The sequence below is a fragment of the Cebidichthys violaceus genome, unplaced genomic scaffold, assembly GCF_023349555.1.
Source record: "Cebidichthys violaceus isolate CVI_PGR_0920_01 unplaced genomic scaffold, fCebVio1.0.p SCAF_130, whole genome shotgun sequence".
Classification (NCBI taxonomy): Eukaryota; Metazoa; Chordata; class Actinopteri; order Perciformes; family Stichaeidae; genus Cebidichthys; species Cebidichthys violaceus.
The window spans coordinates 20,896-32,711 of record NW_027176297.1 but is presented as its reverse complement, the minus strand read 5'-3'; the positions used below and the strand labels follow the sequence as shown (position 1 = coordinate 32,711).

The 11,816-nt window shown below is 46.7% G+C and overlaps 1 protein-coding gene across 1 annotated transcript in view; it reads right to left on the bottom strand.

The window, feature by feature from the left end:
- The window catches only part of pdzrn3b (PDZ domain containing RING finger 3b), an 18,460-nt gene extending 10,634 nt beyond the window's left edge, over nucleotides 1-7,826 (bottom strand). Inside the window, exon 1 of the mRNA XM_068708028.1 lies at nucleotides 7,311-7,826. Within this exon, the coding sequence (XP_068564129.1) occupies nucleotides 7,311-7,379 (69 nt within the window). The 5' untranslated portion in view covers nucleotides 7,380-7,826. The remainder of the gene's footprint in view (nucleotides 1-7,310) is intronic.
- Nucleotides 7,827-11,816: the final 3,990 nt, after the last annotated feature.

Here is an 11,816-nt window from a genome sequence, read left to right as displayed (position 1 = left end):
GGAATCAATCCGAGCTGAAATAAACTTGAATTGACCGTTTGCCAAGCCCCCCCCCCCCCCCCAAGCTTCCATTCTTTCAAGGTTAGCTTGGCTTGGTGACACTGTCTACAGTTGACTTTTGAATACTTCTTTTAATTAATAGAATTATTGTTGTTGATAACCTTTGGATAATAAGTATGATAAGATCGGATTGTTACAAGCAATACAGAGGTTAGATTCATTCATATATATTTTTAAACTGCATGTTTTAGTGTTAACATTAAAGTACACGTCCCTAGTTAGGGTTGCTAAACTGTTGGGTTAAGAGTACAGGGATGTAAATAAAAAATAGATTTATTAATAGAAAAAGTAAAAAAAATTAAATTGCTTACCTCCATGTTCTTATCATTATTACATAGACTTTGCAGGACATTTAATCAATTCCCTGAGCGTGTTGTGTAACATTAGTCTTTTGATACGGCCATTCAATCACCGCCTAATCCTCCAATAAAGAAGAGAGGAACATCATTAAAGAGCCAGTGTTTCTGTTCCTCGGGGGAAACGCAGCGAGGCGAACAGAGTGGATAACTCCGCCAGGCGACCGGCGGACCTTTCAGAGCCGGGCCGAGGGGAACCCTGGGAACCTCACTCCACAGACGAGCGTTTGACTGAGCCTCGAGAGCCGGGGCGCTCGCCTCCGCTTTCTGCTCGGATACACTCCTTAGACGGATTCTTCAAAGTCTGTATTTTGGAACGGAGAGGAGCGCTGACGTGACAGAGGGCGTGAAGACTTGAGGCTTATTTTTTTTTTGGGTGGGTGGGGTGGGGGGGCTATATAGCATTTGAGTGGCAGTCTGAATGTAGGTCATTCTCCCTGGAAAACACAGTTAATCCTTCTTTTATTTCACTTGTAACCATTTTCATAAGAAAGAAAGAAGATTCAAGGACCAGCCAGTGATTTATCAGTGTGTGTGTGTGTGTGTGTGTGTGTGTGTGTGTGTGTGTTGCGCACACTTTCAAGTGTCTCTTGAAATCTGCAACATGTTGTATTTTTTTTAAAGCGAGCGGACAGAAAAAACTCTCCCGAGGTGTGAGGCATGAAAACACAGCAGCCTTTGTTTGCAGCAGTGAGCGAGTTTACTGAGGATTACAGAACAAACAGCCAAAAAAAGCGTAATGCTGACTGAAAGAGACACCACTGTTTACTGCTAATCTGATTAAAGCGCGGGGCATTGTGTTATCCACAGCTGATCAATTAAGAACCCAAATCACTTCCAGGGTTCTCTCTCTCTCTCTCTCTCTCTCTTTCTCTCTCATCTAAGTGAAGGTGTGAAGTGAGTCTATTTAACTTCACTTGGAATACATTTCCTTTGACTTTAAAGCTCTTTAACAATCACCTGTTCCACCCGTTGTGTTTTTGAATGAGCTCCGAAAAGAAGTCAAATCTCAAAAATGGATGATATGAGTGAAACACACCAGCAGTAACACTGCAATCATTCAGAATCAGTCTGCAAGAACGTTGAATTAAAAGCAGCCAATACTCTCTTTAAAGAAGAATACTCGTACACATACATAATAAAAACACCGCTAACAACTCACAACATTTGTCCGAGTCATCGGCGTAACTGACCTCCTCGAAAGGCTGCCAACTTGTGGCGTCTCAAGGCTACCAGGAGGGGAGAGAGCAGCTGGAGGACGTCCCTCTCCGCCCCTCAGCCGTATGCAGTTCAATTAAGGCCGGAGTTCATGGGGTATCAGCAGAACAGGCCCAGAACCCCGGGTCGTGTCGCGCTTCATTAGCTGCTATCTCGCCGCACTACCCCAGGCTTCCCCTCTCTATCCATAGATATATATATGTATATATATATATATATATATATATATATATATATATATATATATATACCCTGTGAGGAATCACACTGAGCTCTGTGCCAGAGGGCCAGGTCTGTTTGCTCAAGTCAGCAAAGGCAAGTTCAGCGATCGAACAGAGCTGTAATGGAGATATACTTCTCTGGAAGAAGGGAGCAGACGTGAAGACACAAAACAACAACAACACAATAAAGTCTTCTGGATGTCTGGATCTCCACTAAAGGATCACGGCTCCTTCCATGCAGGTGTCAGGAGTCGAAATCAGCCGTTACTGACACGTAAAGACAGACTCACACAATACCGTTAGCGATACCTGGGCTTCAGGTACCGATCCGATACCAGTGTTTGATCAATAAGCTGTGTGCCTCACTGTGTGGACGGGAGTCTTATGTGTAAGGCTGGACTTAAACATAGCTTTCCTAACTTAATAAAACTAAATGTATGTATAAATGTACTAAATTGTTATTTTTTTTAAAATAAAGGGTGCACCAGCAAATTCGTAAAAACTATGAAAACACAGAATTGAATGGATTGGCCCCCATTGTCACCGATACAATCCAGCTATTTGAATAACCGATATCAGAAATCCGTGCATCCGTCAGGACTTCATCATCATCCTGAACCAGTCAAACGTGACCGCTCATAAGCCACATGTGTTTTATTCATTATGGGACGTACGCAACACACAAGCGCTAACACGTTAATGCTAATGTTATAATCAGCAAGCTCTTAATTACGTCCCTACAGTGATAATCATGTTAATGCTCTGCTGCTCTTGAAAAACAATAGCTCGTTCAAACATAGCAAATGAAGAGCGCTGCACAACAGGAAACAACAGATTATTTGGAGGGGTAAAAAAAAAAAGAGACTAAACCACGTCGAGGTCACCCAACTCTTCCTCATCTGCCCTCATGCCTCCTTGTAACATCCGTGACAAGGAGTTTAGATTCATTGAGACAGATTCTGCCATGTACAAAGCAAACATAATAATCTTTTGCTCGTTTGCGGAGGACCCGAGGGTCTTGATAAAGAGCTTTAGTTTGCCGCCTGGGACTTGAGAATTATAACTGACATCCAATGCGTCCAGTGACCCTGAGCCATTTGTTGTACCTTGTCCACCACATCGACATGCATGACATCTATAAGTGGTGGGAATGGCTTAATCACCGTTTGCTTTCAATATGCTTTCTTAAAGCTCGGTTTGTTCCCTCTTTGTCATTTGCTGTGGACTGACGGTAAACACACACACACGGGCCCCTGTGAGCGCTCCCCCTGTGTCCGCCGGGCCACCTGCTCCAGTGTTTAACAGATGTGGCGGCCAACCGAGGGGCTCGATCTCAGCCGTTATTAAAAAACACACAGTGTCAGGCTCCGGTGGCCTCGCTCTGATCTGGTCTCTGTAAAGCCTCATTACCGTGGGCGAGGGGAGGAGGGGGGGCTTGGGTCGAACGGGGACAGGCTACATCTTTGCAAGTTCCTTTTTTTTCTCCTTTTTGATGACAGGGGTCTCTGACAGCGGGGCGGGGGAGGGGCAGAGGGACCGGAGGGATGGCGGGGCTGTCTTGTACAAATATTTCCATCTAATTTCTCTGTCGGTCTGGTCCGGGGGAGATGTTACACCGAGACCATCTGGCGCTGTGACAACTTGGCTTCTTGAGCCGAGCGTGACATCTTGAATCAGGAATGGAGCTAATTAGGCGGCGGCACCCATTTGTAAACTTCTATTGCCCGGCAGATCAACCCTGTTTTTTCGGTTTAAGATGCTGCTCCTCTGCAATCGACAGCGAGAGACGGGAGAAGCCTTAGAAAGCGACCGACTTATAGAAGCCAATAGTCCAGATCAGTTCGCCGCGGATCCCGAGTCCCGATCGCCGGCTTGCGCCGAGGCTCTAATTAAGCTCCGGGTCTTGTAAGAGCCGCAGCACGGCGCCACAGCCATTACAGAGTGCTTCTGGGGAGATTAAGAGCCCTAGAAATGTCAAACAGAGTTTCCAAGGCCTCCGCCTTAAAGTCCCTGACAAAAGCAGCTGAAGCTTACATCTCCACATGGTGCTTACCTTTAGCTTTGAAGAAAGGACCGAGGGGTCCGCCGCTGTCAGCAGGGTCAAGTTTAAAAGGGAAGCGCCGAGCCCGCCGCAAGCTCAGGCCTTTAATGATCATAACAAAAAGGGAAGACGCTTATCTAGAACGCCACGTTGTGCTGCCTTTAATAGAGCCGAACAACGTTTGATCTCCGGCAAAACTCTATTGAGCAAATTGATCGGCGCAATTATTTTCGAGGAAATAATGTACACCAAAGCTCTTAATTCATTCTGTCCAAATGCACTGCTAAAGTTAGCAAAGACGAAGAGCTTTTCTAATCCTGCCAGGATTGATAAGAATGCCTCCAGGAGCAGTCTGTTGACTTTTATAAAACAGAGCAAAAAGCATATTTTTTTTTTCACGCTTCCGAACATGGGAGTTGGAGCTAAGGTGTTTAATGAACTGGAAAGATTTCAAGTGTCGGGCGGATTATTGAGTCCTCAGAGAGATGAAGGGGGAGAGCAGAGAGGGCGGGCGCTGTGCCAGGCTCACCGAACAAGAGGATCTGCCTGTATTATATCAGAAGGGGAGAAATAAGACCTCCCAGAAACCCCCACAACCCCCACCCAATAAGGCACAAGCTATGGATGTGCCTACATAGATTTAATGTACCATAGACGCTCTAATAAAGAACCAGGTGAGAGACAGACAGACTCCAGTTAGAAGTCGGGTTAGTCAAAGTCAAGTCTTTTCCTGCAGCTGACCACGACCCTTACAGCAATATGGCGGCACAGGGTGGAGTAGACTTTGAACATTTCCCTGTTTTTGCACACATATCTGAGACCTATCGCTTCAAAAACCTAGAGAAAACCTTTTAACGGTCGTGCTGTAAAGAGCTCCACAGTAACCTGCACGGTCATCATTAACCAGAGCCGGTAGATGTACATTGTGAAATGGACCTTCCAGTAGGACACATCTGTAATGATTAAACGCAAGCGTGTCTTGAGGGCCGGACTGCTTGTGTCTGCTCTGTAACACGTGCCGTCCTAGATTGATTAAAAAAAAAACATGGAAAACTCACTATTTCTCAGAATTCTGGGTATATAGAGTAACGACAGAGCTCTTAGTTGTATTATTACAGTTATTCAGTCATTGTTTAGGTTAAAAGGCAAATAGTTACACATGCAAGATGCGGCTTCTGAACTTTACCAGGTCAAAACGAATTTAGTCAATTGAAGTCCCAACTACTTTGACAATCAACTCAATGTTTTGGTCACTTTTCAAGCAAAATATACTTTTCACAGACTAAACGATTGAACAAAGACCCGAGAACATGATCGGGCAGATTAATGGATGATAAATAAATGCAGCCCTAAATAAAAAAGGTCCCGGCCAAATCACAAACTCCTCCCGCGAGACTCCTTTGACAGCATCGCCATCGCGGACCTCTTTAAAGCAGAGCGTACATCCACAGTGCGTCAGAAATCATCTGCGTTATCTCTGCTGTCATGGGCAGCAACATGTCAAACGACTTGTCGAGTAAAACACAGCACGCCTGGGGGGGGGGGGGGTAGAAGAAGAGACCGCTGAGAGACAGACGGAGGACAACCGACAGGCACGTTGACTCTGTGACCGAGGAGACAGTGGAACAAAAGAAGTGACAGGCCTCTTCCATTAACCATGTTTTTGCCGTTATTAGTCTGTTTGGTGGGGGGTGGGGGGGTGGGGGGGTGGAGGAGTCTCTCTGACCCCAATATCAGCACCAATAATCCATTTATTATGCCACTGCACAACATCTTTTCTTCGAGACGCTCTTAGTCTTTTTGTTGTTGTTTTGTTTTGTTCATGAACAGACCTGATCAAAGCCAAACAGGCACAATGTCAGCCCCCCCCCCCCCCCCCCCCCCCCGTTATCTCCCCCTTTGACTGGAGGGAGAATAATGAGCGGAGAGCTCGATCATTACCTTCATTTAAACCGGCCACACTAGCCACCCGGCACCCCCGTGCGGCAAATGGAGATGTAATTCGGTGTGATTGGAGGATAACACTTGGCCGAGGGTCCATCGTGATGGATGAAAAGAACGAGGAGAAAGAGAGAGAGAGAGAAAAACTCAAAAGATGTCAGACTCCAACACCGTCTGCCGGTAGACGCTTTCACTCATTAGACCCGACTGCCGCTCGAATCCCAACGCTCTCAGATGAATAAAGCGGCGGTCTGAGTGAGCCGCCTCAATTAAAGTCGACGACGAACGGCAACAATGCTGCAGGTTTGGTTCGGGGGGGGGGGGGGTGGGGGGGGGCACCGCACGCCAGCCACGGAGAATAAAAGTTTCATTATGACTTTCTTTCCATGCTACAATCTACAATCAAATGCTTTTTGAGAACAGAATTGGAAAAAAGGTGGGTTCACACTGAGTTCACCTGACGGCGCGGGAGATTCAGACAGAAAGGTATTAAATGGAGAAACACTAAAAGAGCATTTGATCATTTTCAACACGAGTGCATCAACAAAAAAAAAACCTCCGTCATGGCTTACTTATCTTCTCCAGATAAATTCAACTTTCCTTAACCAAGAGTACTTATTTGAATCGTCCAGTTATCCGTTCATATTATAGAAAAAGTCCACGTTGATGTCTTGAGATCGTTAGTGTTGGCTGACCAACAGTCCAAAATCAAAGATATTCAATTTACAACAATATAAAACAAAGACAAGTAGTTCATAGAAGCTCAAAACCAGAAAACGTTTGCCATCTTCGCTTGATAACTATCAACTATTCAACCAACCGATTCATTGCATCTGGTTTGTACCAAAGTACGATTTAAAAGACGCTTTAAAATACCTCCAAAAAGAACCTGTCCTTGCTCTTGTGAAAACATTCTCCCTCCCTGTTAATGGTGCATCTACAACAACGCTCTGCTCTCTGCTGGAAGAGAAAAAGTGCAACACAAGCACGACAGTGTTAAATATAAACTTTTCTTTTTTTGTTGTGTGTGTGAAAGTCAAACAGCCCGGAAAGCTTCCGAGTCAGCATTCAGTCGACAATGAGGAGGTGGGCAGCGATCGGCGCACACACTAGCAGACACATTGAGAGAGCTGTCACCTCTTCATCATCCCCCCCCCCCCCCATCCTCCTCCTCCTCCTCCTCCTCCTCTTCCTTTAAAGCACAGCGCGCCACCTCTCGCTGACCCCCGCGGCCAGAGTTCAGGCTGCTCAGCTGCAGGAGATCCCGCCGGCAACAACTCCGCTCCGCTCCCACTCCGCCGGTGACCCCCGGAGACATGAGCGCAACAAAAGTCACAATAAATAAAAAACCTAAAACTAACAGTGGCTTTTGCCGAAAACAGGAAAAAAAAAAAAAAAAAAAAAGAAAGTACAATCAGACAAGCTGAAAAGAGTCCCTGAGGTCGTTTCCTCCAGAGGCTAGGGTCACAGTACCTGGCAGACTTCATAGAGAAGTTTATAATGCTCCTCGGGCTTCTGCAGGGTACAGAGGCTGCATCCCATGGTGGAGGAGATCACACCATCCAGGCTTCTTCTCCCCCCCCCTCCGGCCACTCGAAGCAGATCTGTTCTCCTTCTCCTCCCTCGACGGACTGACTGCCTCCGTCCGCTCGCAGACACACGACAACTCTGAGGGGGCCGACAGGATTGGCTTCCCACCCCCGGCTTGTGGCTGTATCTCTCTGCTCAGCCTCGTCTCTCTCTCTCTCTCTCTCTCTCTCTCTCTCTCTCTCTCTCTCTCTCTCTCTCTCTCTCTCTCTCTCACTCTTACCCCCGCTACCCTTCCTCGCCTCACATGCTCCCTCCCTCTTCGACGTCCCTCCAGCTTTCTGCTGAGCTTCACGGGGCCCTGCAGCCAGAGCTCGGCTAGCACACGCCCCCCCTTCCTCATGTTTATTAAGCGGCCGCTCATTGATTATTCATGAGGGGGAGGGGGACCAACGTGCGAGATGAAGTCCTCCTCATTAACAGTTCTAGACTTTTAGTTTGAAATCCACAGCGGGACAAGACGACGTTCATCCACGATTTGAGGATCGAGCTCCACATATTTTGTGATTCGTGCGACCAAAGCGGCGCTCCGTTAAATTAGCACTTGGTGACCTCTGGTACACTAATCCGGCAGAAAGAGACACATTCTTTCCTGTCTCTGCAAATACACAGGCCCAAAGCCAGGGGAAACAAATAACCAGCTCCGTGTTTATGCCGTCCCTCTCCAGCGCAGCCACGACAAGCCCTCGCCCAGCGGAGCGTCTCATGCTCGACCAAAGACAAACTTAAGACGATTCAGGGCAATGGATCCGTAAGGGTCAGAGATGGAAAACGTTACATTTCTACAGGCAGATGATACAGAGTTAATAGACCCTTTTGGACCGCAGGAACTTTCCCCAAAGACTGGAAACCTTTTAAAAGAAGTGCTTTTCGACCGCAGGGAGCAGGGTCAAAGTAAAGTTCCTGGGTACTTTCTGAAAGGAACTTTCAGGGTTGGGTTTGAAGTGATGATTGTCCCCGATTTGTCAAAACACACACACACACACACAGCGCCGCTGCTTCAACTCGTGTACAGCTTCATTCATAAAACCAACAAGATTTAGCACCATTTTAGGACGATGGGGAGATCATTTTCTCTTTGTTTGATTACATTAAAAGTAAAGTTGTGGCTTTTCTGTCTGCTTTCCAACTCATTTAAAAAAAGGAAAGAGAAATTGCGAGGGAGAGAGGTAGAAGAGAGAGAGACATTGCAGACAACAATGGGCTGAAGGAACCTTTTTAGTTCCTTCAGAAAGTAGTCCCGGGACTAAAATCACTAGGGAACGTCTCGGTGGAAACACAGCTAATGGAACCAGGGTGCAGTAATTGACCCGATGGTGTCTTTGTTCACCCCTTCACGATTCAATCCCACTCTCGTTGCGATTTCGGTTCAATTAATTCACAGCCACAATCTATCCAGCCACATACCTGGATAGATTTCATGGCAGGAGGGGGGGGGAGGGGGGGTGGAACCCCGACTGCTGGTGATTTCCTCCTGCCAGACGTGTCCACTGATCCCTGTCTATCAGCGCTTCCTGCGCCCTTTCAAGACAGCTGCCTTTTTTTTTTTTTTAGTGAGGCTTGAAGGTTTCCAGTCAAATGTAAAGAACATTTTATGTAAATCTTTTCAAATGCCACAGAAGACACACTGCGAAGGCTTCACGTCACGTGGAATCAGAACATGAAAGCTGCATATTGTCCACTGGTGTGAATGCATGTCCAGCATTTCTGGAAGGTTTTGGCTACAAAGCTACAAGCTTTATTTTGTTAAATGCACCGCCGCAGGTTGTTCGGGCATAATTTGTGTATTGGCTAAAAAAAAAAAAAAAAAAAAAAAAAAAGCACCCCTGCCTCAAGCAAAGTTTTTTCCTTTCTCAGAATTCACCATTCCTATTCACTTCCACAATTTCTAATTTACATAAAAATACTCGGATGGGGATTTTGGTTAATGAGATTTCACTTTCCCATTTAATCCATATTTGTATTCCGTCCAACAGCCATTAACCAAAGGCTGCGTTCAAATAAATCCTCATCTTTTTTCCCACAACCATGAACACACCGAGTACTGGAAAATCCCAAAAAAAAGAAAAAGAAAAAGAAAAGAGAGAGATACTAAAATGAGATCCTTCAGGCAGAAGAAGCGATGGTGACAAAACGTTGCCTCGGGCAAACGGCGAAGGTATCTGTGTGAACTTAACAATCGTTCATAATGACTGCAGGCTTTGCTCGTCCGGGGCGCGAGGCTCACGCTTCCATCCAGGCAGCAGCAGCGCGAACAAACTAATTCTACGCTCACGTTAGCCGTGCTGCTGTGCCCGGGGGGCTGGGATCGGAGGAGAGTTTTAGCCACGGCTAATCACGCTCTCACACCGAGATTATCCAATTCACAAAGTCAAAAAAAAAAAAACGCAGACGGCTGCTCTGATGTGAACGGCCGACCTAAAGGTTACGGCAGCTGTTGCAGGAACACCCCCCCCCCCCAATGTGTATTAATGAATAATCAGCTGTAGTGAAACACAGAGCAGAGAAGTCATCCGAGGACCTGAATGCACACTGGCCGTCATTGTGTTCAGTGATTTAATTTTGCAGGTGCTGATTAAATTTCTAGCCCTCGCTGGTGATGCCCCCCCCCCCCCTCCGTCTCCGTGGTTTGATTTGTGGGCTCAGCGGAGAGAAACACGCACACTTCAGCCTTCATTCATTACCGGTCCAGACGGTGACACGGTGACGGAGGTTCCCATCTCAGCGGGAGCGAGACCAAACGATAACAATGTCACGCAGTTTGTTATCATCAACATCAACATTTGTTTCTTTTAATAGAGACAGGAGGGCTAGAGGTTACCGCACCCCTTACCAATTAGCGACGTGACGCTGGGATCCAGTGCATTTGATCTATGCTTGGTTGGATCATCGTTTATAGAGAAGGCCTGGTGTTGTTCTTCGGCGTCCCACTGGGCCCAGTTTAGGAGTCGAGGCTTTAACTAGCGCCGCGGTGGGATCAGGTGGCGTACGGCTCTCTAACACGTCGGCTCCCCACCCTCTGAGCTCTTCATGCTCCTCACATCCAACTACAAAGCCTCCGTCTGTCTGCCTGTGTGTCCTTCACGTATCTCCAGAACCGTTCACCTGATCTACTTCGTACTTGGCGGGTGCATTGCTGGGGACCCAAGGAAGTGCAAGAATTACCGGGGGTTTTTTTTACGGTAACGTGCCGGACTATGTCTTTGCCGGTTAAGAGAGTAGTCTGGGACGGGCCAAAATCAGGCGTGGCAGCGGTATAACACCAAGCAAGAGCAACACAATGAACCTCTTTTGTCCCCTCATGGCTGGGCTGTACAGCTCCGGATCGCCGGTGACGTGATTGGCCACCGCAGCTTGGCATCGTGTTGCATTTTTTCCCACACAGGCAACGCTTTTATTTTTTATTAGAGGTTCAAACTACTGCAAGTAAAACGCACAACTCTGAGCAAAATGGTGATAAAATGCATTTCCCCAAAAAACTATACCTCTCAAGTTTTACAGCGTGCGACTGGGGAGTAATTGCATATCCATTAACCCTCACCGTCTTCGGTCCACACGATGGAGTCACCGCAGGTCCGCTGACATTAACGTAACCCTGACCTCAACATTTCATCCTGGCACGTGGCAAAATGCCAAGCCGTTGTATCTCTACATCGTGGGAAGCCAGATCTCGGAGATACGAACGGAGAAAGAATAATAATTAAAAAAAAAGTGGATTTTAAAAGGGTGTGGAGGCAAAGTCTGCAGAAGGTGACAACGTGGCGACACGTGACAGAAACAGGACACCGATGGCTGATTGTGATAACACAAGGAAAAAGCACGACGTCCAGGTCCTCTCACACGACGCTAATGCACTGTCCAGACGGCAGCATGAGGGAGGAAGGAGGCGGGACGAGGAACGATAGAGTGACGAGGGGGGAAAACTAAATCGGCCACATATTGTGAATCCATGAAGAGAATGTCCTGGTGTGGCTTCTCAGTTGTACAGAGAGTCATTGTTTGGTGCATCAGCAGAAGCTGGATTAACGTCACTTCACGTCATATTAGTTGAGGTCAGAAGGAAAGAAACCCGGACTTTCCACTGTCAACTGTATTTTTTTTTTTGAGGGGTGAAACCACGAATGCTGAGTAAAACAAACAGGCAGATGCTTAAATTTCCCTTTTTTCCGACATGACCGGAGGGACAGACTTGTCTCAAGTGGGACGCTGCTTAAAGCCAAGTGTACCACTTTCTAGTAAGGTCTCCTCAAACAGCAGCGGTTAGTAAGTCAGAAGTAAATGTAAATGTTAACAGAGTTCTTTTAAACAAACGTTTCTGTATCCTTGAGCTCCAACAAAAGGTGTTAAATACATTTTCCTTTCATTATAAATCATTATGCTCACTGCAGACCT